This window comes from Melospiza georgiana, chromosome 3 (assembly GCF_028018845.1).
Source record: "Melospiza georgiana isolate bMelGeo1 chromosome 3, bMelGeo1.pri, whole genome shotgun sequence".
NCBI lineage: Eukaryota > Metazoa > Chordata > Aves > Passeriformes > Passerellidae > Melospiza > Melospiza georgiana.
The window spans coordinates 23,624,153-23,648,281 of record NC_080432.1 but is presented as its reverse complement, the minus strand read 5'-3'; the positions used below and the strand labels follow the sequence as shown (position 1 = coordinate 23,648,281).

Here is a 24,129-nt window from a genome sequence, read left to right as displayed (position 1 = left end):
TGAAGAACCCTTGTGTCCTGGGCTGACTATATGATGCTTTTATCCCCCATTGTCTCATTCTGTTTAGGCTGAATAATAAGTTTTGCACCTTTAAGACGTGTTCCAGAGAGTGAAGGGGGGGGAGAATAGAAGCACACATTTTTTTTTTCAGACACTGCACAGTCCTACACATTCCTGCTCCGGACTCTGTTGTCTGCAGATGGACAGACAGCGGGACAGAGCTCTCTTTTGCTTTTAGTTAGTTTAGCTAGATGAAGCAAAAAAGTTCCCCAGACTGCAAGGTTTTTTTTCTCTTTTCTTTACACCTCTTAAAACCTGCTCTAGATTAAACACCCAAAAGAGCACAGCACCAGCAGTTAACACCTGTAGCCCACCAAGCCAAGCCTAGCCTGCAACATTTCCACCACCAGACAGACTAATCAGAGACTGTGTAAGCTCAGCTACAACCCAGAGACGGGGTTTTCTCAGTTTGTCATCTCTTTTAGAGCAGCAAAAAGTTTTATTGTTTAATATTGTTTAAGTTTGACTGTTTTATAAACAGGTTTATTCCACTTTTCTCCAAAAAAGTAGTTTCTCCCAAACCAGTTAGAAAGAAAAGCTGATTTAATCTTAACCTTTAAGATTCTCTCCCAAATTTGCTTTGAACCAAAACAAGTACAGCTTGTTACTTGTTATTGGCCGCACAGTCCTTCTGCAAACAACTTGCAAACAACACAGCTGGACTGATGTCCTGGGTAAATATATATACAGATGGCTTTTCCAAAGCAGTTCACCATTTCCCAGTGAAATGCACAATCTCTTCTTACCTATGAAATTGTGACTGAAGACACCTGAGAGCCAGATCTGTGTGAGATTGCAAAGGAGCAAAGCTTTGCCATTTGGGCACACTTCTCTGAGTTTCTTTGCTCTGGCCTTTGGTGAGCACAGAACACATCTAGATAGAAAACTTTTGACTAGACAGTGAAGCAGTCAAGCTGAAGAAGGATTGTCCTTCTCGGACATCCTGGCTAGCTATCCAGCACTGCTAGCAGTAGGGGGGCACTATCCCAATCTCCGTGGTTTGGGACAGCCCCTAAGGCAAACGCTCTGTGCTATGACAGCAGCACTACTTTGTGGTAGGACGTGGCTGGGCTTTTGGCTACAGTCAGCAGAAAAAGAGAGCACTCTCCAGCTGTGGTGAATGCAGGTTTATTGGGTCCCAGGGGAACCGACAACAGGAGAGACAGGGGGAGGTTGCAACAGCTTATAAGGAGGGAGGGAAACGGGAGGAGTCAGTCCTTGGACAAAAAGAGTTTGAGAGGGGAGTGGGATACAAAAGATTGACTTAGGGAGAACACCAACGTGGGTAACTCAAGGGTGAGGACCCAGCCCCTGAGCCAATCACTCGACGCTCTAGCTGGAAGGTTCTAGAGAGTTCCAGAGAGAAGGGTGGGAGCGCCGAGTGATGGACAGGGCACTGGGGAGGGATTTGAGAAAGGGTACCTTAGTCTCCAAGGCAGGTGGGGAGGAGTTGGGATAACTGGCAGAACAAGAGAGGAAGGGGAGAACCAAGGCAGAACCATTACATGATAGGCGGGAACAGAACAACTTATACAGACACAACACAACAAGACAGGATCCTTTGAATCCGTTGTCCCCCAAATGTGAACAGGTGGCCCTGTTGTAATGCCAGGTAAAAAGGAGGAGCACAAATGACACAAAGAAATCATGGCAAAAGAGGAAGAGGAGAGGCCCAGTGAGGAAAGGAATGGCGAGACACTGGCACATCAAGTGAGCTGCACTGCCATAAACTCTAGGCTAGCAGGTCCTGGTCTCAAAATCTCCTTTGGTTTTTTTTGTTTTTTTTTTTTTTAGTTTTTTTTAGTTTTTTTTTAGTTTTTTTCAATCATCACAATAAAATATATACAATTAAATGATGGCATCAAAATTTAAAGATACAATAAAAATTTTATTCAAAACTACATCTAAATATCATATGTACATAAATAAATAACATATTTATAAATGTACATAAATAAATACCGACATCTAAATAACATATGTACATTTGTATTTATGAATCCTAAAATAGAAATCCTAGTCTTCAAACACTCTTCAGTCAGTTGGCAGCTTCTTCCTGACCTTCCAGGAAAGACAGCTTTTCTGGACTGGAGACAATGACTTTGTGGGTAAGAGAAAATCAGAACCGATGAGGGAAAACATCTTAGCAAGACTGTAGCCAGTCAGATCTGCAAAAGAGACGCACAACCTTAAACAGAGACTGCAAAGCAAACCTAAAGCATCTGAAGCTCCATATTTCAGGGGACACATTTCCTGTAAACTTCTAAACAGCTGCACAGGGAAACATGCTCCTGCTGACAGACTCTTGAATCAGGCCAGGGGAAAACCCTGAGCCACTTGCCCAGAGCTGCCACAGGCACAGCCTGGCCTCTGGGCTGCCCTGGGACAGCAGGGAGCCCAGAGCCCTGTGCTCTCCAGCAATGGCTCAGCTGCACATGCACCCTGCTGCTCCTCTCCCTGCCCCACAGCTCAGCAGCCCTACAGCTCCAGGGCCACTGGCAGCAGCACAGCTCCTTGCAGGGGGCACATGCAGGGCACAGCTGTTCCCTGCCAATGTGCACAGCCTCTCTGCGCTGCCACAAGACCCTTCCTCCTACCAGATGGTGGCCCTGCTCCCACCTTACCTTTTTCTGAGGCTGATCCATGCTCCTGGGGCTCCTGGGCCAAGGCCCCCTGAGGCGGCCGGGCTCCACGACCTCCATTCCCAAGGCCGGGTTCTGGCACAGGAATATCCAAACCAAAGAGGTCTCTGAGTTCCCTTGGGAACAGAGGCATCCCAGGTCCCATCTTACACTGAGACCTCTTTTCCTCCTTTCTCTGGGTTTTTGCTGTAGGTTCAGAAGAAGCTGTCAACCAGGTACAAGAGAAGAAATTAGTTAATTGAACTCATGCCTTTATAATCAGCCCTTCTAATGGGTGATGAATCCAGGTGTATTTTAGTTACTGAAAAGATTGCTTGGTTTTTTATTTTTCATGAAACTAGCATCACTTTAATTTCTCTGAACAATATGGAGCTGCTAAACCAAGAGAAAAGGGTTCTACTACTTCAAGTGCTGCCCGTTGCCTCCCCACTACTACAGGATCCCTTTCCTTCCAAACACTTGGGAAATCACAGTGCTCTCTAGAATCTGACACTGGCAAGGAAGTCATTGATTTCAAAAGGAGTTTTCAAAGCCTTTCTTTCTGTATTTCCCACTCAATTGTAGGTCGGGTTCTGCAGTTTTGGGGATTTTTTATATTACTCTTTACAACAAAGGAAGGTCTGGGACACAAACAATGGCACCACGTGTTAGAGCCAAAAGCAGCTTTGCTTTCTCCATTAGCTGTGCCCAGTATTCTGTGAGCCTGTATTTGTAGGGAACAAAGTGCTCATCCCAAAGTTCCACTTGTGCTCTACTTACTTCTTCCAGGGGTTTATTCTCTGCTTTCTTTTCAGCAGAGACACCCAAACCTAAATAAATACAACCTATCTCAAAACAATTCTCATCTTGGCTAATACTGACAATTCAAAATGTCCTTAATGGAAATAGTTGATGGCCAGTCATTCTGAAATACTTCCCAAATGAGCTGTTAGAACTAGGAGAACTAATTCTTTACATGGGTTCACAGAGGAAAAAATCATGTGGCAGCCAAGCACTATGAGAGGAAAACCTTTGTCATAACTGGATTTTTTAAGGCTGCAGAATGCTTGGGTCAGTAACAAAAGTAAGACATGAAACGGTAAATTACATAAGTAATTTCTAATCCAGAATTCATGCAGAAAAAATGTCACATTACTTACAGAGCAATACTATTCCCAAGCAGCATTAAGCATTGCTGCTGCAGATTAGCAATGAAGGAATCATTCCAAGGGGCTCTACCCAGGACTTTGCAGAACTAACCATGAGCCAAGGAACCAGGGGATCTGATCCCTTTCTCTGCATCAGCAGAATTATTTCTCCAAGTCCCATCTCTCCTATCATTACACACCCAGAGATGCCAAAGGAACAACAACAGTGTCAATGAGGCTTTCAACTTGAAAGCATTGCCTGTCCCAGATGCACCAGAAACTGCATTTTGTCTGGCACAATTCCACTTGTCAGGGATCAGGCAAGGCAGGGACAGGCACAAGGCACAAGGCATCTCCTGCCCCAGCCTCAGCCTGCAACACTGACACAGGGAGAGACAGCTGGGGAAGAGATTTGTCACTGTGAACCTGCCAGAGGTGGCTTTGGGACTGTGCTGTCAGAGGGGGACAAACTCACACCCTGCCTGGGCTGCATCCATTTGGAAGTCTCCTTCACTGGAAAAGTCAAAAGGACTTTCTATCATAGGAGGTTTCCCTAGTCCTCCCGGTGCAAAACCAGGCAATATCCGTGAGTCTCCTTCACATCCAAAGGGTTCAGATCAGAAGCTACTCCAAGGAAAGTTTTCTCCTTCAGAAGCAGGAGGAAGGAGTGGGAACATTTCTCATTTCTTCCAAAATACCTTCCTTTTCTAGTCTAATTTTGACATGCTACAGGGAGACAATAGGCATGTGCAGGATGGAGAGGAATGTTTTCTTTTCAGCGCTGCATTTCCAGGACCACAAGGTAACACTCCAGCTCCTGCCACTCGACACTTCTCACTGAAGGAATTTTCCCTCCAACACCAGAGAACACTCCCAGGGTCTGGGCTCTGGGAGAGTCCACTGTGCCCATAAAGGAATTGAAATTAATTTAAAGAAATTTTTTAAACAATGGGTTTTAACCGAGCTTTCCAAATGATACCTTAGAGTCAAGACTAGAAAGGTCATTTTAGGACAGACATGCCCTGTACCTACCTGCATGTTCCAAGGAATTCTCTTGTCTTCTGCTGCTGGATCCTGGCCTGGAGAAAATGGAGGACAAAAGAACGTATGAGGAGGCAGAAAAAGAAGGGAGGGAATGGGTGTACCATGAAAGGAAGCAAACCTTCTTAGCATGGTCACTTCTGTGAAGGAGGGAATGCAACAAATAAACACAAGAGGACCCAAAGATGATTAATTGTCCTTAAGCATTCAGTTGCTGGAGTTGCTTAGAGCTGGCCAAGTTCAGGCTGAAATAATAGCCAAGTCCAGCAGAGGACCCAGCCTGAGATGCTTTCAACCCCTGCCTCCTCTTCCCCACCACCACCACCTCTGCTCTTGGGGCATTGCTGTTGGGTTTGACATTGAGCTGGATCATCATAGATGGGCAAAATGCTGAATACACCCAGATTTGCCAAAACATATGGGAGACTGTGGAAAATGACCACAGAAGAAGGCTGAGTGAGGTGAGCAGCACACTGGAGCAGCAGACACCTTGGCTTACCTCATCTCCCAGGATTCCTGCAAATCCACCCGGGGACAGCTTGGCAGAGACCCCACAGCATTGTCAAGAGGGAGACTGCCTGGCTTGCGAATTGGGGGGATCAAAGGCAGTCCAAATGATGCCTTCTTCATTTCCCCACCACTGGCATATGGCAAGGAGGTCTGGAAAGAGTAGAACACAGTGCACAGATCAAGCAACCAGCCTTTCCCCCAATCCTGTCTCAAGATTATTAAGATATACTCTCAACTGGGGCTGGCAGGAATAAACAAGTCAAATTGATGGAGCAGATTGGCACAGCATGGGGAATGCAAAGGGAACTGGAGAGGGAGAGACCATGTCCCACATTTGACACCTTTCCCCTCATGCTCCCTCCTCTGCGAGTGCGCCTGTATTCCCATTGACATCATGATGTTCCGGGGTGCCACTGCCTCCACTGCCCTTTGGGATGGCATGGCAGTGGCTTTAGATCACTGTTCTCTCCCTGCCCCTAAGGTGGCTCACAGCCACTGCTGATCTCCAGCCGTGGCCCCACAAAGCCAATCTGCAGGATGCCAAAACCTGCTTTTCTCAAGGCCCTCATCATTTCTGCTGCTGCTGCCCTTCCCTCCTACAGTTCCCCAGCAGCCTCTGAGCCCAGATGCTGCTGAGCTCTCGGCATGCTCGCTGCTCTCCAGCTCCCACACATCCATCAGCTCAGGCTCACTGGCATTTAGCAAGTTCAGCAGAGCTCCCTGCCCTGCTGCTCTCTGCAAGCTCTCTGCCTGCCCAAGCTGCTCCAGGGCCCCCAGGCCATGGCCAGGAATGGGGCTGGAGGCACTGGGGTAGATGCACACCCATCCTTAGTATCCCATCATTTCTGGCCCAGCTAAAGAGCCAAATCAGGACCTGTTCAAACTTCACTGAAAGGGTCAGTTCCTGTCAGGGTTACCTTGGGCCCTTTCTCTGCAAGGCTGAAATCAAGTACCCAAGCCTTGGACTGCACATTCTCTCTACCAAAGCTGTTGTTCATCTGCCTCCTCCTGCACCCCACGGCAAACCCAAAGCAACTGCAGCTCCTGGCCCTGCTGCAAAGGCCATCGTGTGCCTGGGCTCTGGGCTGCTCTCCCCATGGCCACCTCCCATCCCTTCCCTCTGCACAAAGCCATGCCAGAGCACACAGCTGCCCAGGAGCTGATGGAGTCTGCAAATAGCATCAGAGACAACTGTGCAGAGGGCATGGCTGTACAACTCTCAAGCTGAGACAACCTCACTTGGCATCTTCCAGCAAACACCTTTTTCCATCCAAAGCAGACACAGCTGACAGAAAACACCACCAAGACATAGAGATGCTTCACAGATACCCATAGGTTACTAACTGGTGAAGGATTGCTTTTCCAGATTGGACAACTTGAGCTGCTCTGACTGCTTGTTGGTGTTTTCTCAGCCATAAGACAGACAAGGAACCACAACACAGCCCAAAAACCATCCAAAGACCTCTCCTCTTATTGATACATGCTGATGAGGACATGAAGTGTGCACTTCACACCCATTGCAAAGACAGCCTGAAGCGCAGTGTCCAGCTGAGCTCTTCCTTGGCTCAGCTGCTTCCCTGGGCTCACAGCAAAGGAAAAGGTCTCCAAGCTCTGCCTCCAGCACATAAACTGAAAATCTACCACACAGGACTTAGTCCTTGGTCTCCTTACCTCATGTCCTTTTCCCTCTGAACTCTGCTCCCGGTTCCTTCTTCTGATATCTTTGTAGCCAGTGCTACTTTTCTCTTTCTCTTCATCATACATCGTTCTTGGCTTGATGGGAAAATAGCTCTTTGGGATGGGAGGCAAGGGCTTGGAGGGAAGGAGTGAAGAGGGACATGTCTGAGGAAGACTCTTGGAAATACTGTAGTCAGTCAGATCTGCAAAGTGGAGACAAAGAATGTAACAGAGCCCACTAAGTAAACCTAAAGCATCTGAACGTCCATATTTCAGGAGACACATTTCCTGTAAACTTCTTAACAGCCGCACAGGGAAACATGCTCCTGATGGCAGCAAGCTTAAGCAGGCCAGGGGAAAACCCTGAGGCACTTCCCCAGAGCTGCCACAGGCACAGCCTGGCCTCTGGGCTGCCCTGGGACAGCAGGGAGCCCAGAGCCCTGTGCTCTCCAGCAATGGCTCAGCTGCACATGCACCCTGCTGCTCCTCTCCCTGCCCCACAGCTCAGCAGCCCTACAGCTCCAGGGGCACTGGCAGCAGCACAGCTCCTTGCAGGGGGCACATGCAGGGCACAGCTGTTCCCTGCCAATGTGCACAGCCTCTCTGCGCTGCCACAAGAGCCTTCCACCCAACAGACAGTGGCTCAGGTAACTGCTTACCTTTTTCTGAGGCTGATCCATGCTTGGTCTTCACCTTGCCCTCAGTCTGGAGCTCCTTCAGGCCCCCCATGCCATGACTAGGAAGGGCAATGGAGAGAGCGGGGGCAGATGCACACCCTTCCTTAGTATTTTGTCATTTTCGGCACAGCTGAAAAGTGCCATCCGGAGGTGTCCAACTCAGCACTTGGTCAGCTTTCTGGAGAACATGAAACCTTCACCAGCCCAAAAGGCTGGAGAGGTTTTCCTGCACGTGTGGAGGCTTGCTCTCAGCACACGTAATCAGCTGGGTGCCCATCACCTCGCAGAGGGCACAGGCCAGCTTGGTGACCACAGCGCAGACGTTGGCGCTTCGCACCGGCAGCGCCTTGTTCTCCAGGCAGGACCAGAGCACGGGCAGGGCGTAGTGCTGCACCACTTCAGGGCTCCTGGCATGAACCCATTCCACAAGCACTGCCGGGACAGACACACAGCTCCTTACCCACCAGCCTCAATGCAAACAAGGATCTACCTCTGCTTTTGCTTCTTGGAGCTGCTCTGGCCAAGATCAGTGAAACAGCACACAGAGCCCCACGACCCAGAAATGGGCAATGCAGCTGATCATCCTTGATACAGAACCACCAACCCCTCCAGACTAATTTCTCCAGCCAGAACCTTGTAGCTGTACCGTTACTAAATTATTTCACAAATTGTTTCTGCACGAACAATGAATGAAACATCAAATTGCCTTCTATTTCCATTGACAACTTGTCTAAACCCACACGGAAGCTTTGAAAATGCACCCTAGAGAGGCAATTGAGAGATTTCTAATAAAAGGGATGATTCCATTTTTGTAACTTTGATGTCAAGGGCCAAAAGTCTCATCTGGCTCTTCCCTTTGCTCGGTGGCACACAGCAAAGTGCAGTATTAGAACACACTTCAAAACTCCAGCCCAGCAGAGATGGGTGCTGCTTGACAGGTGGATGAGAAACATCAGTGCCTAGCTGGTGTCTTTGGCAGAATGCTTTTCTGGCATCCAACCATGAGCTCTTTCAATCCTCAGGGTGTCTTAGAGAATTACCCAGACCCCATTGCCCTGGCATTTGAGCATCTCCACACTTTAATGCCATTTCCCCTCTCAATGCTAATGGCATTTTTTCTTACAATGTGCACTGAAATAGGGGCATAGAGAGAGAAAAAGGCTACACAGGGGACTGAAATTTAGCCAGAACACAAGTGTTGTCTCACATTGTCTCTGGAATCTGCTCTCTGCTCATTTTTCGAACTGAACTTTATCAAACACAGACAAAAATTTACTACCAACAGGCTCCTTGCATGGCAGATTTGGCTGAGAGATCAAAACCTGAAATGCTCAGGAGACCAGTCTTATTTTCTGATCAGACAAAATGTTATGTGGTAGCTATTTATTATTCTGTGCTGGGAGACTTCGTTTTCTCTATGCTGTTTAACCACCAGCAGTCATCAACATTGAAAGAGCTCCTGAAAGTAACCCCAAACCAATTCTGCTAAGCAGGAAAAGGGTTATGGTACCCATTTAAAAATGGAACTTCATTTGAGTTTAAATGCAATTAAAGACATTGGTCACTATGGAAGTTGAGAAGAGCCCCAGTGAGAGCTGAGCCCCGAGGCCGAGCGCTGCCCCCATCTCAGATGCTGCACAGCTCTGCAGCAGCCAGGGAAAGCTGCCAAATACACCTGCCTTGGCCATTGGGCAGGAGGGACAAGCTCAGCACCTCCTCATGTGGAGGAGCTACTCTGCTCTCTGCTCACAGGCATTCCCTGACAATACTCCCTCAGAGACCTCTTGGCTTACAAGGGGAGGCCATACCTGTGATGCACTCTGTGACTTCCAGAAGGGCTTCACCACTCAGTTTGCTCCATTGGTGGCTGAGCTCTTTCATCAGTGACACTTCATCTACAAGTGAAACACACGCTTCTGCTCACTCTTCTGAGGGCACAGGAGAAAGGACAGTGGGGAGGGAAAGGGCAGGGGCAACCCCATTTGATACAATAAAGTCAATTTCTGCTAATTTTTGAATTCTTTTCTTCTTTCTTTCCAGCCTACTTGGCAGGGTTTAAAATTCCAAAAGAAAAGCTCTCCTTTCACATGTGTAAATCCAAAGTTGTCTGCTGGACCAGGAGCTATGCTAAAACATTTCACACCAGGGACCTCAAGAGTTCAGTCACATGAAAACAGTGGAAAGGTTTTGCATCCCAGAGCAAAAAGGAAGAAGCCCATACTTGGGACACAGAAAGACACTGAGTCAGGCAGTTTGTGACTTCACAGAGCAGCTGAGGTGGAGAAAGTGGAAACTGCCCCTCAAGACCTGACTCTTCAACACTCCATTTTTCAGGCGCATTCACCCAGTGCCGCATTTTCAGAGCTGACATAAATCTGTGTGGCAGAGGAATTTACAGCAGCCCTTCCCCAGGCAGGTATTTGCTATTGCCATCTTGCCCCATCCAAAAAGACGTGTGGAACAAGGCATCATTGACAGCTGGACTTAGACCCATTTGTTCTAAAGAAATTAACTTGGTGAATCATCAGTTCCCCCTTGGAAAAAGAAGACAAATGAGGAAGGTGGGAAATAGGCAACTAATGCCTCTAATGCAGAGCCTTCCAGGTGGCTGCCCTGCAGAAACTCTGATGGGCCAGTGTCCCTTCATGCCAACAGCAAAGCTGTTCACTTGGCAAGTCAGATGGGGCCCAAGCAAACTCCAAAACCCCTTTGGCTCTGAATTGTAGCAAAGCTGGAGTCCAGGACTTGCTCTTCAGAGCAGCGGCACAGAGCCAAGGCAGCCTGGGACTGTTGGGAAATGCTGCTGCACATTCCAGCCTGTTGGGGATGGTGCATAAGGACTGCACCTGCCCAGCTTCTGGTGGGTGTCAGCTGGAGCCTTCCACAGACAACAACAGCTCCCAAGGCACTCGGCGCTCTCTTGTGTGGGACAGACAGAGACACAGGTGAGGGGAGTCCATGCCAGGCTCAGCCTTACCTAAATGAACAACAGATTGGTCCAGTGCGGTCACAGCTGCGGCATGAACCCCGGGATCCTTTGAGTTCAGGTTCTTTGTTATTCCCTCCACCAAACGGACCATCACCGGGTTCAGGGCCTCTTCCAGGACTCCAATCATTTCTGCCAGCACCTCCAGTGCCTGCTGCTTCACCTTCTTATGGGTGTCATTGATTCTCAGGAGAAAATGATCAAAAATCTGTGAAGAGAACAAACAACATGAAAGCTGGATTAAAATGACCTTGTCTGAAGAGAGGATGTAGAAATGAGCACTCAACAATATAAAAGATGAAAGTGATCCTTTCTGTCAGGTCAGCCCTTGCTTGCACAATTTCACTGTTTTCCTGTGGGCCACTCACTGGAATGGTTGTGCAACCTGATGCTGCTTGAAATATTTTCATCTGTTTTTGAGAGTTTTGGCTGGGGCCAGAATAGTTCCTATGGTGTTTCTCTCCACCTATAAATCATCAAATCAATTTCATTTATTAATTCAAAAGACTTCCTTTGCTTTTAAATTATGGAAGCAGATATTTACCATACCCATTTTTCTATACAGTTGCCTCAGGTACTGAGGGCAATTATGATTTTGCCAAAATTGTAGTGGGAGGAGATCTCATTTTTATTTTGTTTGTCTTAGAACCTATGCCTGAAGAAGGACAGGGCTCTGGTCAACTCTTCCAGGATCCAGACCATTTCTCTAACTAAATGTAGACTTCTGAAACGTAATGTGCTCTACAGCTCTCATTACAGCAGGTTCAGTCCCTTGACAGCCACATTATCAGGCACCATTTTCCGGAAAAAGGGAAAAAGCAGCTACTGGGAGAAGAAAGGATGGATCGGTCCTTAGCTGTTTTCCTCTTTTTCCAAAGAGAAAAAAAGGCCCCCCAAAAAGGGTGAGCACCATCTTTACCAAGAGGAATAGGGATGAGGATGGAAATGAGAGCCAGAGTTGTGCCTGTGCAAGACAAAATGGAGTTTACAGAAGTGTCCTTTTTAAAACATTTTGTTTAAACCAACCCAGCCTGATACTTCTCTTCCCCATGAAAACCTATTTTTCGTCTAGAGAATAATTGCCATGCTTTCAGTGGCTGGATTCCCTTCGCTTAACCCAACTGGGAGTAGGAGACAGCAACAATTACACCAGCAGAAAATTTCTGCCATCATCTGATGAACATCAGCAATAGGCACCTGCCAGACAAATACAGCTGGACTGAAAGAACTTGTCCTGAAGCCCGGACTTCAATTGCATTTGTCTGGGTAAGAGGGACCAGCCTGTCCCAAACAGCCAGGATGCAGTAGTGCCAAGACACACTGAATTAACTTTACTTCCCCAGGCTTGGGAAAGGAGCTAAAGGAAAGGAACCATGAAGATACCCTACATACTTGGACAATGTTACTGGAGATCAGCTGGGGGCTGGTTTTGCACAGATCTAGGAGGAGTGCCACTCCTTCCATCCGTGTCTGAAACCCCTTGGCTTCCAGGAGATGGTAAAGCTTCTGCAGTGACTCCCTTCCTTCCACAGTTGCAGGTAACGTGACCTGGGCTTTTGGACGGTGGAGGAGGCGTCCACCAGGGGCAGACTTCACCCTGGAAAACAAAACCAAATTAGGACCTGTTGCTGGTAATGCCTTCAGTTAATTGTGAGCAAAACATCCTGAGGAGCTTTCCTAATTATGTGATTTCAAGCTAGAAAATCATGAAGCTCTGAGGAACAACGTGGACCTCGTGACAATCATTATGGCAGGCAATCTGCAAGTGAAATTCTCACCACTGCTCACTCAGGAAAACCAAGGATGAGATGCATCTGATCTATCTTCAGATGCCTTCCAAGGCACACATTGCTTTGTGGGGAAAGAGAGACACTACTTCCAAGTTTAAATGCCTCCTCATGTGGCACACGTGTGTTTTATAAAAAGGAAAGTCATCACTGTGAAGAAGTGTCTCTACACCCGGCATGACAATCTGGAAAAGTAGTTCAGATGCATCTGAACAGATGAACAGGGACATATCTGAAGGATCCAGAAAATCAGGAACAGAGATAAGAACAGAAGCCAGACATGCCAGAACTACACTCACATTTCATTTGCTTCCCTAGAGACTAGATGCACAGCTTAACAAACCCTCTGGGAATAATCCTCTGGGATCAACCTGTCTCTTCCATGAGCATGGGAAGATGCTAGCCATGCTACTGAGGCATGTGGTCACCTTCCTGCCACCACTGAGCATGACAGAGCTAAATAAATCCCCTCTGGTAAAAGAGGAGAACAGGTACAAGTAGCTCTGCCACTGGCATGAAGAGACAGCAAGGACCAAATTCCTGTCTTAAATGCTGATTGCAGCACAGGGGGAAATAAACCAAACACGCTCTCCATCAAGCAAACCATATGAAGGACAGGAATACCAAAACAAAAAGTCCACATTGAGACACCTGTTGACCAAAATGGCTCAGGAATTGCCTTGCTCCTTACTACTCAAACTTGGTACTGTTTGAGGGTAAGAAAACCAGGAATCAGCCAGGCCAAACCACATGGATGGGAACTGCTTGTTTGGGGAATTGCATCCTGCTTCTAAACTGGGACTTCTCATTAAAACACCCATCTACAAAGGACTCCACTTGGATGAAAAAAAAACCCTGGTTGAATTTCCTTGTCTCAAGCCAGGCAGCAGAGACTTGGCCCTCTCCTATCCTCCGCAACACTGCCCTTGCCACTGCACTGGATCATCAAGAAGTAGAATGCAGAAGTTGACATTTTTTACTCTAGAGCATTTGTAGGGAAAGGAAACAATCTCTGGCACTGGTCATCTCCAGCAGAAAGATTTGCCTGAGGAAGAGGCATGTAGAGCTTGTCATGTGCTTTGTCACATCTGACAAAAGTGCTCAGTACCGTTTGCTAGAGGGCAATGGGGACTGGGGCTCCTTTGAGCCATCATTCCTCTTCTTCATGGGCTCCTTGACAGAGGGGCGTTCACCCTGCTGGTTTTCCATCTCCTACAAAGACATAAAGAAACCCCATGAATCTTTAGAATATAAAATAGGAAATGCCCTCTTTAAAACACAAGTTAGAACCAGGATCACTGCTACCAAGGCTTAGGGAAACATTTCCTAACTTACAGAAATAAACAGACCAGAGGTTCAGTGATGCCAACTCTTTGATTTCGATAGCCCAAGGCAGGTTATGGGTGCTACCACACTGAGCAGCCGTCTAAAATCCCAAATTCATTAGTCTTGAGCATAAATGGGAATAATGCAAACTGACAGGCAATGAGTGGTCTTAGAGGAAAAAGTTGGACTCTTTGGAGGTTGGCTCAATGTGTTGGAAGTTGATTTGGTTCAACACTTACTCTCCCTGCTCGTGCACCAAGGCACACTCCCTTCTGTAATGTTGATGAAAAGGATAAAATCCCCCCCAAACAAACACATGATTTTCCACTGGATGCTGCTGAATTCACCAAGCTTCTTCCAGCTCCACAGGGCTTGACAGCAGGGCAGTATTCCCAAAAGACAGACAGCAACTGTAGTAACTAGGATTGACTTGGACATTTTTTGTATATTTGGAAATTTTCTTGGCACTGCTACTTCCAGTCTCTTTTGCAAGGAATACTCTGTTATGTTCACAAGCACTGTTCTCACTTAATTGCTTTACTGGGGGCAGAGTAGGGAGACTGTAGTGGGGGAAATACACGAGTGCTAACGCATTTTCTCCTCTTTCCCTTTCCTCTTTGTGACCAATATTCAAAGTATTCAAAACCCCACTTTTCCCCTGATAATAGCAGTTCCTCTGTGGTCTGCAGATGAACAGGCTGAGGATTAACAGCTCATTCCCAGGAGCAAAATGATTCAGCAGAAGTGGAATAGGATAAAGACACATTGGGTATGTTTGATCTCGTATTAGCAGTGGCAATACTTGCACAAAGGAGATATTTCTCCTGTCAAGCACTTACCTTCTTCTTAATTCTGGTCAGAATATCTTCCAGGTCACGTGGGGAAAGGGATTGCTCCAAAAGCTTTTTAAATTTTTGATTATTCAGCAACATCTTTACCATCTCCTGTCCATAATGCCTAAGGAAGGAAGGAAGGAAACAACAGAAAATGAAGAAAGTGTTAACAGAAGAGGCTGATGCCTTAAACTCATCAGGTGCAATGCTTGCATGAGAAGGCACTACCTACTCAGCAAAGAGGGAGATTTACCTCACTTGACACTGCACAGTGCTGTAGCTGAACACAAGGGGCAGGAGGAGAATGTGGGGCAAGAGAAAAATACCATTTCTCTCTGAAACTGCAGGTGTGCTTCTGTGGGATCAAAGGATCCCAGGCAACCAGCAAAACACATCTGCTTTGTTGTCAGAGCCTGTTAGCAGTGTCCTGCTGCCTTTGCACAAGAATTTACCATTCTCACCTCATGCTTGCTTTTGATTATTCTATATTATATGTATGCACAGGGTCAGCTAGTTGCTCTGGTGCTCTTGGCAGCTATTAATGGGAATTTCATCATCAAAGTAAGGGGATTTTGGTGGTTTAGGGTGATTTTGCTGCTAGGAAACTACGGTTTTCTTCCAGAAGAAATTTGCAGACCACTGAGCCAGAGATAACAGCATTCTAGAAATCTGCAGAAGAGGTTTAGAAAGACTGAATACATTGGATAAAGATCCCTGAAATATTTCTAGGGAAGTCTTAAGTTAATGAGAAACAGATGTTTGGGATCTTCCAGTGATGAACATTAGCCAACACTTTGGCTTTCTCTTGTGCACCTAAGGCCAGTCAAAACTATTGGACTGGCTAATCTGAGCTCTTTTGAGCTCAGTGAAGACTCCTTCAAGTCACAGGAAGTTGGCAATGCTCCTTCTTGCTGGCCAGCCTCAGGTTACCCGGTACAGTCATTTCCCCAGGCAGCCCAGAGCAGCGATCACAGCACCAAGCCTGACAGAGCTCAAGAAGCGTTTGGACAATGCTCTCAGGCACATGGAGTGACTCTTGGGCTGTCCTGCACATGGCCAGGAGCTGGACTGGATGACCTGCATGGGTCCCTTCCAACTCAGCATATTCCATGATTCTATGCCCCTTAGCCACACAGTGAGGTCGCTCATCATTTCCTTGAGTTTCCACTCTTTCATGGTTTTACCTTTAAAGCCTAACACAAAACGGTTTTCCTGGTTTTGGAGGTGAGATGGAGATCATTACCTTGTGTCCTTGTGACAGTCCTGAGCCAGTCTCCCTGCCACCTGTGGGAGCCTCTCAGCCCTGGGGGTGCCTGCGAGCTTGGTGACTCCCATTTTCTCCATCAAGGACAGGAGGAGTTGGGCCGCGCACTTGCGCACCTGGACGTAGCGGCTCCTGGGAAGGAGAGAGCAAACCCTGGGCCACAGGGACAAGGAGCAGCAGCAGCAGCACAGGCCTTGGCCAGAGCGTGCTCCCTGTCCTTGCTGGGGGAAGGAGCCTGGCCTCTCCCTGCACCTTCCAACACCTGCAGAAGGTTCTGTCCTCAGAGAAACACTAAGTTAGCATTGTACAGAAGGACTGCCTGCACAGAAGAGTTCAGTCTCCCTGCACTAGCTGATACTCCATTTCTTTCCCAAAATTTACTCAGAGAAAGATTAAAGTAGTAGATCACATATGAATTATTTAGAAATTAAGGATAATTCATGCTGACCCCTCAGAGGGCACCCACTACACAGAGCTGCAGCAGGATGAGGCTCTTTCCACCCATTCATCCCCAAATCTGCAGACCTCTGGAAAGAAACAAATGCAGGGCAAACACACTGTGGGGCACGATGTTGTGGATTATCCTGCAATGCAGCCTGTTTCTTTTGTAAAGCTTGGCAAGGGATACATCTGAGTGTTTTACCCTGTTCCAAAGCTGAGGAAAGGGTGGCAGGCATTTGAGCCAGGCTGTCCTGATCTAGAGAGAATCTCTTGGGAACTATCAGGCCCAGCACCAACACTTAGGGCAGCATTTGCTTCAGCTGTCCCATGGCCCTCGGCCTGTGAAGGTGCCTGGAAAGTGAATCATCATCTCAAGGCTAACATGAAACATCATTTTGAATAGAAAGCAGAGCTCTAAGGCCCGGACACTCATACAAGACACTCATACAAGACTCCTTTTGGCAGCAGCTGCACCTTCTGGGCAGGCTGTGCCACACCCAGCACATTCTCCCCCATGTGCTCCACACCCCAGCAAGGACACTCCTTATTTCCCAGGTTAATGGCATCATGAGGATACGTGGTGTTCCCCAGGGACTCTGTGGTTAGAGCTGTGAAATATGCAACAGTGCTCACAGCTGCAATTGCAATTGTCCCTCTTCCCACAAAAACACATAGATGTATCCTGAGCCTTTGCAGGCACTTTCACTTCCCCACTGTTCCCCACATCTAGGAGACTCTGACAGACTTGGAGAACTCCAGGAAGCAGCAGCAAGCTGAGTCAGAGGAGCTTTAGTTTGGATATCAGGAAAAAGCTTTTCACCCAGAGGGTGCTTGGGCCCTGCAACAGGCTCCCCAGGGCAGTGCTCACAGCACCAAGCCTGGCAGAGTTCAAGAAGCATTTGGACAACAATCTCAGGCACACGCTGTGACCCTTGGGTTGTTCTGTGCAAGGCCAGGAGCTGGACTGCATGGTCCTGATGGGACCCATCCAACTCCCCATATTCTACAGTTCTGTGACTCTGTGACCTAATGGGCTGCAGGGGGGCTGAAATAGGTGACAAAAGGAAAGAAATGAGGTTGATCAGAGAATCAAGGAATCAAGTCACTGAGTCCACAGAAGATGCAGGATACAGGACCCTTCCCTCCCACCATTCCCATTCTCTCTCTCGGATCCCTTCCCCCACCCACACACTGGAAGGTGAAGAACATCACTAAAAGAAGAAGAACCTACTTGACTCCCCTGTCCATGAGAACAGTCATTGCTCGGGCAGGAGTCACGTTCTCTACCATCATCCCCAGGCTCTGACAGGCTGCCTTCTGAATGAACTCTGGCGAGTTCCACACCATGGGGAGAAGGACCGCAGCAACCTCATCCACCTCGGAGTCCATGTCCTTCTTCAAGATGGCAAAGAGCTCTCCCAGAGTGACGATTGCTGAGCAGGACACCTTGGACCGGAGGTTGGTCACCTGGGGAAGTCATGAGGGGAAACGTAAGAATCACCTTGAAAAGAAAACCAGTTTCCTTAGACAAAACTCCCACAAAATCACGGCATGTCCCACTGTCTGCAGAGGAACATAAAAGCACAGGAAGAGCAAAAGAGCCCAAACACAGAAAGGCACTTACTCTGGCACCAATTTCTGGCCTCACACCTGCTTACTGCAGGCATAAAAAAATATCTTTCACTAAAGTCTTCTACTTAACCCTTCTATAGTGTCAACTGCTCTGATTTTAGGCCCTTTGATTTGAAAAACAAAGAAGCAAAATAAAGTAAGGGATGCTTTCAAACCATAAAGGCACAAGTCATAAAAATAAAACACTCAGGTGCTCCTGTTCAAAAAAGCAACACCTGTAGTTGAAGCGCTCGGGAAACAGAAAACACAGGCTCGGACCTACAGACTCATTGCAGTGTTCATTTACAGCTTGGGCAGAGATTTGGACTCTGGCATAGAATGTCATTAGTGCCTCCCATTCTGCCTTGCATTATAATGCACCACACTCAAAGACAAGTGCCAGATACCCAATCTGCCAGTAAATACAGCTGCACGTACACACAGATCCTACCGACAGCTGACAGACATTAGAAGGTCTAAAACCAGAAATGAAGGCTGTCCCTGAGCACACATGGAGATGAACAAGCACATATCTCCTCTACAAGCCGTGTATGAAGTATGAGGGACAATTCAGAACAATGTTCTCACCTCGCTGGTAGCTGCCAAGCAAATCTCATGAAGTCGACACAGCAGGACTTCTGGATGGGACTCAGCCAGCCGTGGGATGTTGAAGAGTCCCTTCTTCTTCAGTTCCCTGAAAGACAAGTACCAAAAAGATTGATTTTTCTCTCGACCCAAGAACTAGGCAGCCCCCTCTGAAATGACCAGGCTGGCAGCTCAGTCAAACCATGGGAGGTGCTTTTCAAGGAGCACTTAATGAAATCATGGAATCCATTGCCACAGGATGCTGTGGCTGTCAAAAGCATACACAAATCCAAGAGGCAAAGAGAGAGCTCTCAGAGTGTTCATGTGTGGCCTTTCTGAAAATCTCTGCTATTAAGTCCCTCCGTCACTGCGTCCTAGAAGCTCTGAGGCTGGGCCATGCTGCTGTTTCTTGTCACCTCCCTGTAGCTGTCCCTGAGACACAGTCCCATTGGGCTGTTCCTGAGACAGTATTTTCCTTCTTTGTCAGCCCCAGCAGGCAGTTCAGCCCTGAGAGTCTGCACTGCCACTCTGGAGCTGAGTTCCCACTCTACAATCTAGGCCTGTGTGTCGCTCACTCCACTCCACCTCACACATTCCCCAAAAAAGCACCAGGATATTGTCCCAGAAGATTAAGATTCCATCCCTGGGCAAGAACTGTTGAAACAGTTAAAACAGCAACATGTTATTTAAAAGGTGCAAACAACTCCATCTCTCAGCAGTTGCTTTGTGCAGGCCCTCAGCCTCAGGAGGGTATGTGAGGCATCAGGGCTGCAGCACAGGGCTGGTGACTGATCCCACGGGCACCCTGAGTGTCATCAGGACCCTCCAGACCTGCAGAAGCTCTCTGCACCTCACAGGGCACCAAAGAGAAATGGGGAAGAGAAAGCACAAGAGAAAGGGCAAAGCAAAGGAGATGTATCGTGGCAAATTTTTCATGTTTATTCCTGTGAGAGTGAAGCATCCCCTAGTGAGTGGATGCTAACCCAGACATGAAAAAGATAACCAATATCACCTCACATTTGTAGGGTTATCACCTCTGGGCCACCTTCTGTCTGTGTAGAATTTTGGGACACATTGTGAGTGTTGAAAAAACATCTCAGGCCCATATGAAGCAATGAGAAGGAAAAGTTGAATTCCAAAAGTGCAAGATTCCTAGAGGATTTTCTTTTTCCTTCTCTTCTGCCATGAGCCCTTCAGGAGTAATGGCAGGCTGAGGGACTTGAAAGCACAACTCAGCCCATTTCTCAAAAAGAGGAGCTCCCTGGAGCTGCTTCTGGGACTCATATGCAGGAGTCCCTGCCATTGCTGACAGCAGTGGGAGCAGAGAGGAGTCTTACTCAGTGCCACTGGGCCAGGGGCCCAAGGCACCCAAATCTCTACACTCAAAACTGCTGCCATCCTGCTTCTGCCTTCAGCCTGCAAATCATCTCATCCCACAGCTCTCTCTCTTCCCTCAGCATTTCCTTTGCAGCTCCGTGGAGCAGCAGGCAAAGCCAGGAAACAGCACGGACCTGCTGCAGCTGCAGCACTGCTGCAGAGCAAGGCCAAGAAAAGGCTGCTCTCCAATCTTTATGCTCTCCCTGCTCTGCAGGCCTTTCACCAGTGCCCTTTGGCCCTCTGGGCTCTCGGGGCTCCGAGGCAGGAGCAAGACACAAAAGCTTCTGACCAACCTTAACGCTCAGAGGGACACAGAGGGAACGGGGCCTTTCTTACCAGTCATCGCTGTCCAGCATGGAGAGTGCCTCCTGCAAGGACTGCTGTGGGTCTGAAAATGCTCTGTCCTTCTGCCCACGCCCACGGAGCGGCTCCTCTCTGCACTTGGCACCAGTGGCCGTCTGCGGGGTCACTGTAAGGAGAGGGTCGGCCATGGGCGCTGCAGCCCCGGGCACGGCACCCGCCATGGCGCGGCCTGCAGCCCCGTCTCCCAGCCAGGGCTCCGTGTGGCACACGCTGCCACTGCCTCAGAGATTCCCTGCTGCCTGCATCCTGGAGCTCCTTGCTTGCTCCCAGCCTCCCCCAGCTGGGCACAGCTCCAGGCTGAAGCTGACAATTACCCCCACAGGTGCCACAGCCAGCGGCAGCTTCCTGAGGCCGCAGAGCTCCCACTCCCTGCCAGACAGTGCCCACAGCAGGACTGGTCAGCCCAGGAGGGAACCCCTCAGGGGCCTCTCTTTTCTCAGCACCCTGATTTCCCCCAGCCCTGAGGACAGGGGCACTCTGCAGCTCCCTGAGGAAAGACCTGCAGCTGCCTTGTTATCACGAGGCCTGGCACCAAGCCAGGCCTGAACAGCCTGAACGGCCCAGCCATGCTGGGCCGGGCTCAATTCCCACGGAGCAACGACCAGGGAACAGCCATACCTGACCCTTCACACCTGACAGCACCTCTGTTTCCATTGACTTCAAATATTCTAGACTATCAACTTTTGGAGTAACTCAAAAGTAGATTTGCTGTTCATTCTCAGGACAGACTATGGACCCAAGATCCCAGCTGACCTGGCTGAGGCAGGAGGCAGCCTGTGCTCCTTGTACAAGAAAAAACCTCTGCAGGAAAAAGCTGCCACGGAGCAGGCTTACCTGAGGAGCTGCATGGGAAGCTGCCATCCCCATGGAGGGTGGGTGTACTGGGCAGTAAGGGCACGTTGTCCTGCTTCCTCACGACCCTTTTCTTCATGGCACTACCAGGGTGTTTCCTCTCCACACCAGGAGCTGTGCCATCGACAGGTGGTAGTCTAAATCCTGCAGGGACCAGAGAGGAGCTTGTAAGTGGAGGGTGCTGAACCAGGCAATGATGGAAAAGCCCAGAAAAGTTGCTGGAGCTGGGTAACATCTTTTTGTTATACCAAAGAACTTCAAGTATGACAATGGCAGACCAACATGTGACAGGGATCACAGAATCACAGAATCCTAGAGAGTTTGGGTTGGACGGCACCTCTAACCACCATCTAGTCCAACCCCCGTGAGCAGGGACATCTTCATCTAGATCAGGTTCCTTAGAGTTCCATGTAAACTGGCCTTGAACACCTTCAAGGATAGACCAGCAACAGCTTCTCGGGCCAAACTCTGACAGATTTTCATCCCCTGCATTTATAAAACAATTCTGCCTAATATCTAATCTAAATCTACCCTCTTCTAGCTTAAAAGCAAACTGCAGTGATGCGTCCCCTGAGAAACAAGAAAAAGCCAGTATTGCTGTGCTTCTGTTCTGTTCCAGAGGCAGGCAGGGGCAGTTCCCACAGAAAGTGCAAAGAGCCCTGCGTGATGCCCTCGGGCTGAGTGCTGCCTCCTGCGGGCCCTGCTGCCGCCCTCGGGCAGCGCTCACAGCCCTGCAGGCAGAGCCCCTCGGCCGGGATTCCCTCGGGAACGCTGCTGGCTCCTGGGGCTACAACAGAAGCCCGGCCTGGGGCTCCAGCACAGCTCCACAACGCCAGCTCCTCAGCAGGGAGTGGCAGGAGAAGGATCTCTGGAGGTGAATTTTGTTTCTTCCAGGTTGCAGCCTGGTTGAAAAGCATTCTTTTGCCCTCACCTTCCCTGGAAACTGCTCTCCAGGAGAGAGTCTGAAGCCCCAGTGTACTTTGCAAGATAGAATTTTCTGCTCTGAAAGAATTTAGAGGTGAAGCTGGGAAGCTGATATTCTCTTACTGACTTAGTGACGCCATGGGCAAAACACTTCATGCCTCTGTATTTTTCTTTGGGAAACAGAATTAAATCCTATGCAAGCTTCCACTCACATGCAAGAAGAACAGCCCCCCAGTGTGATTGCAACATTGTGCAAAGGGCAAGCAAGTGGTCAAAAAGGACCACCACAAGTGTAGCCACCACTTACTTGCTTCAGCTGCATGCCTGGGCTCAACTGCCTTAGAAAGAAGCTGCAAGGATGTTTCCTTTTGTCTCCTCTTCATCTCCTTTTCAAAAAGCTCCATTTTCTTCCTCTGGATGTTCTTTTCAGCCAACTTGACCAATGCATCACAGACCTAGGTGCAATGGAAATACATCAGAGACTGTAAGCAGAGACACACAAACCAGACACAACATCTCATCAGGAGCACAGATTCCACAGAGTGCCATAGGCTTCAATGCAGCTCCATATACATTCCAATAGTTTCACAGGAGTGTCTCCAGTCCTCACCTTGGTAATTACACACAGTGAGGTGGAACACTGTAGTGCCACAATCTTCCACTGCTGCAACTGCAACCTCTGCCAGGAAGCCATGCTTGAAGCATGAAACTCATAGGAGTGCACCAAGACAGATGAAGAGCTCACATGGCAGGGAGCAGGCAGTTCAGTTCCTACAGGCCATGGCAGGAGAATAAAAATCATGTGCAATACCCAGCAAGGAGGCCTAATGAGCTGTTGCTTAACACCCATGGCCAGCAATTGCAGCTGTTTCTCACTTCCTGGCTTCTGAAGGACTCAGTTCTCAAGGACTTGGTCTCTGAGACCAGCAGATAAAAAGGAGGAGTCTTGTGAGAACAAGTTGCAGAAGCATTGGTGCTCATGAGCAGAAAACTTGAGAATGACAGGGCTGTGAGATACAGCCACAAAGGTAACCAGGAAAAATCCAAGTCTCCCATTGATTTTGCAGCCTTGCTTACACTCAACATCAGAATTTTTGCTTCTCTGCTTCCAAGGATGCACTTTGCCCACATTCACTGATATGTAGCTTGCTCTGCCATTCAGAACTTCTCTAAAACAGTCTTTGCACATAAAGAATGCTGCTGGCACGACCTTAGCACCATCTCCAAACAGTGACCTTGGCACCACTGGAAATGGCCAAGCAATTGCCCTGGAATTCTCAAACATATTCCCAGGAGAATCCCCATCTCCCAAGGAGTGGAAGATTGTGATTTTCGGTGACATTTTGGGCCTAAACAGCTGCTGGACAGGAACTCTGCTCATCCCTGTTCTTATCCCTTACCTTTCCAGAGTTGTCCCTCAGCTCTTTGTCCCTTGTAACACCACAACTGCTGGGATGATCCATCTCCTTGGCCTGGCTCAGTGGGAGGCCTGGGAATGGAAGCAAGGGTTCCTGTAAATCTCTGGCAGATTTCAAGCCCCCAAAAATGCCATGCTGGCCAACAGGCAAGACAGGTTCCAGATTGCAGAACTCTCCTAAATTACAGAGATTGGGATTGAGAGCAGCAAGGCACAATGCCTAGAGCCTCTCCCAAGGAATGGGCTACTGGCAGCAGACATGACATTGCTCTGTTGGCCAGCAGACTGAAACCTGCTGCATGGCAAAGGCCTCAGCCCCTGCATGCTGGACAGCCTCTGTGTCTGAGAGACAAGGGCAGAGATGGAGATTGCTCTTGACAGACATTCTTATCTGCCCTTATCATGCTGATTTCAGTAAACATCTTCTTTCTTGTTCCTAAAAGAACTCCCAGGTTCTAATACCTGGGTGCATTTAGATCAACATTTTCTTCTCTTTGTTGGAATATTTTAGAGGACACTCAAAGACAGGCCTAGGGTTGCAGAAGTGAAACCCAGTTGTGTTCTTGATAATTCATTTTCCCCAAGGATTTCCTTCCCAGCTGTATGAGATTGGGCCACATTGGGACCAG

At 48.4% G+C, this 24,129-nt stretch overlaps 1 protein-coding gene across 1 annotated transcript; it reads right to left on the bottom strand.

Moving 5' to 3' along the window:
• Positions 1-7,930: 7,930 nt before the first annotated feature.
• TOGARAM2 (TOG array regulator of axonemal microtubules 2) lies at positions 7,931-20,468 on the bottom strand. The gene is made up of 10 exons (XM_058019897.1): positions 20,281-20,468; positions 18,571-18,676; positions 17,603-17,838; positions 15,910-16,062; positions 14,673-14,790; positions 13,616-13,719; positions 12,113-12,317; positions 10,712-10,928; positions 9,543-9,629; positions 7,931-8,166 (listed from the first exon to the last, which is right to left on the bottom strand). Exons 1-10 carry the CDS (start codon positions 20,466-20,468, stop codon positions 7,931-7,933), a joined length of 1,650 nt encoding a protein of 549 aa, XP_057875880.1.
• Between the last annotated feature and the right edge of the window lie 3,661 nt (positions 20,469-24,129).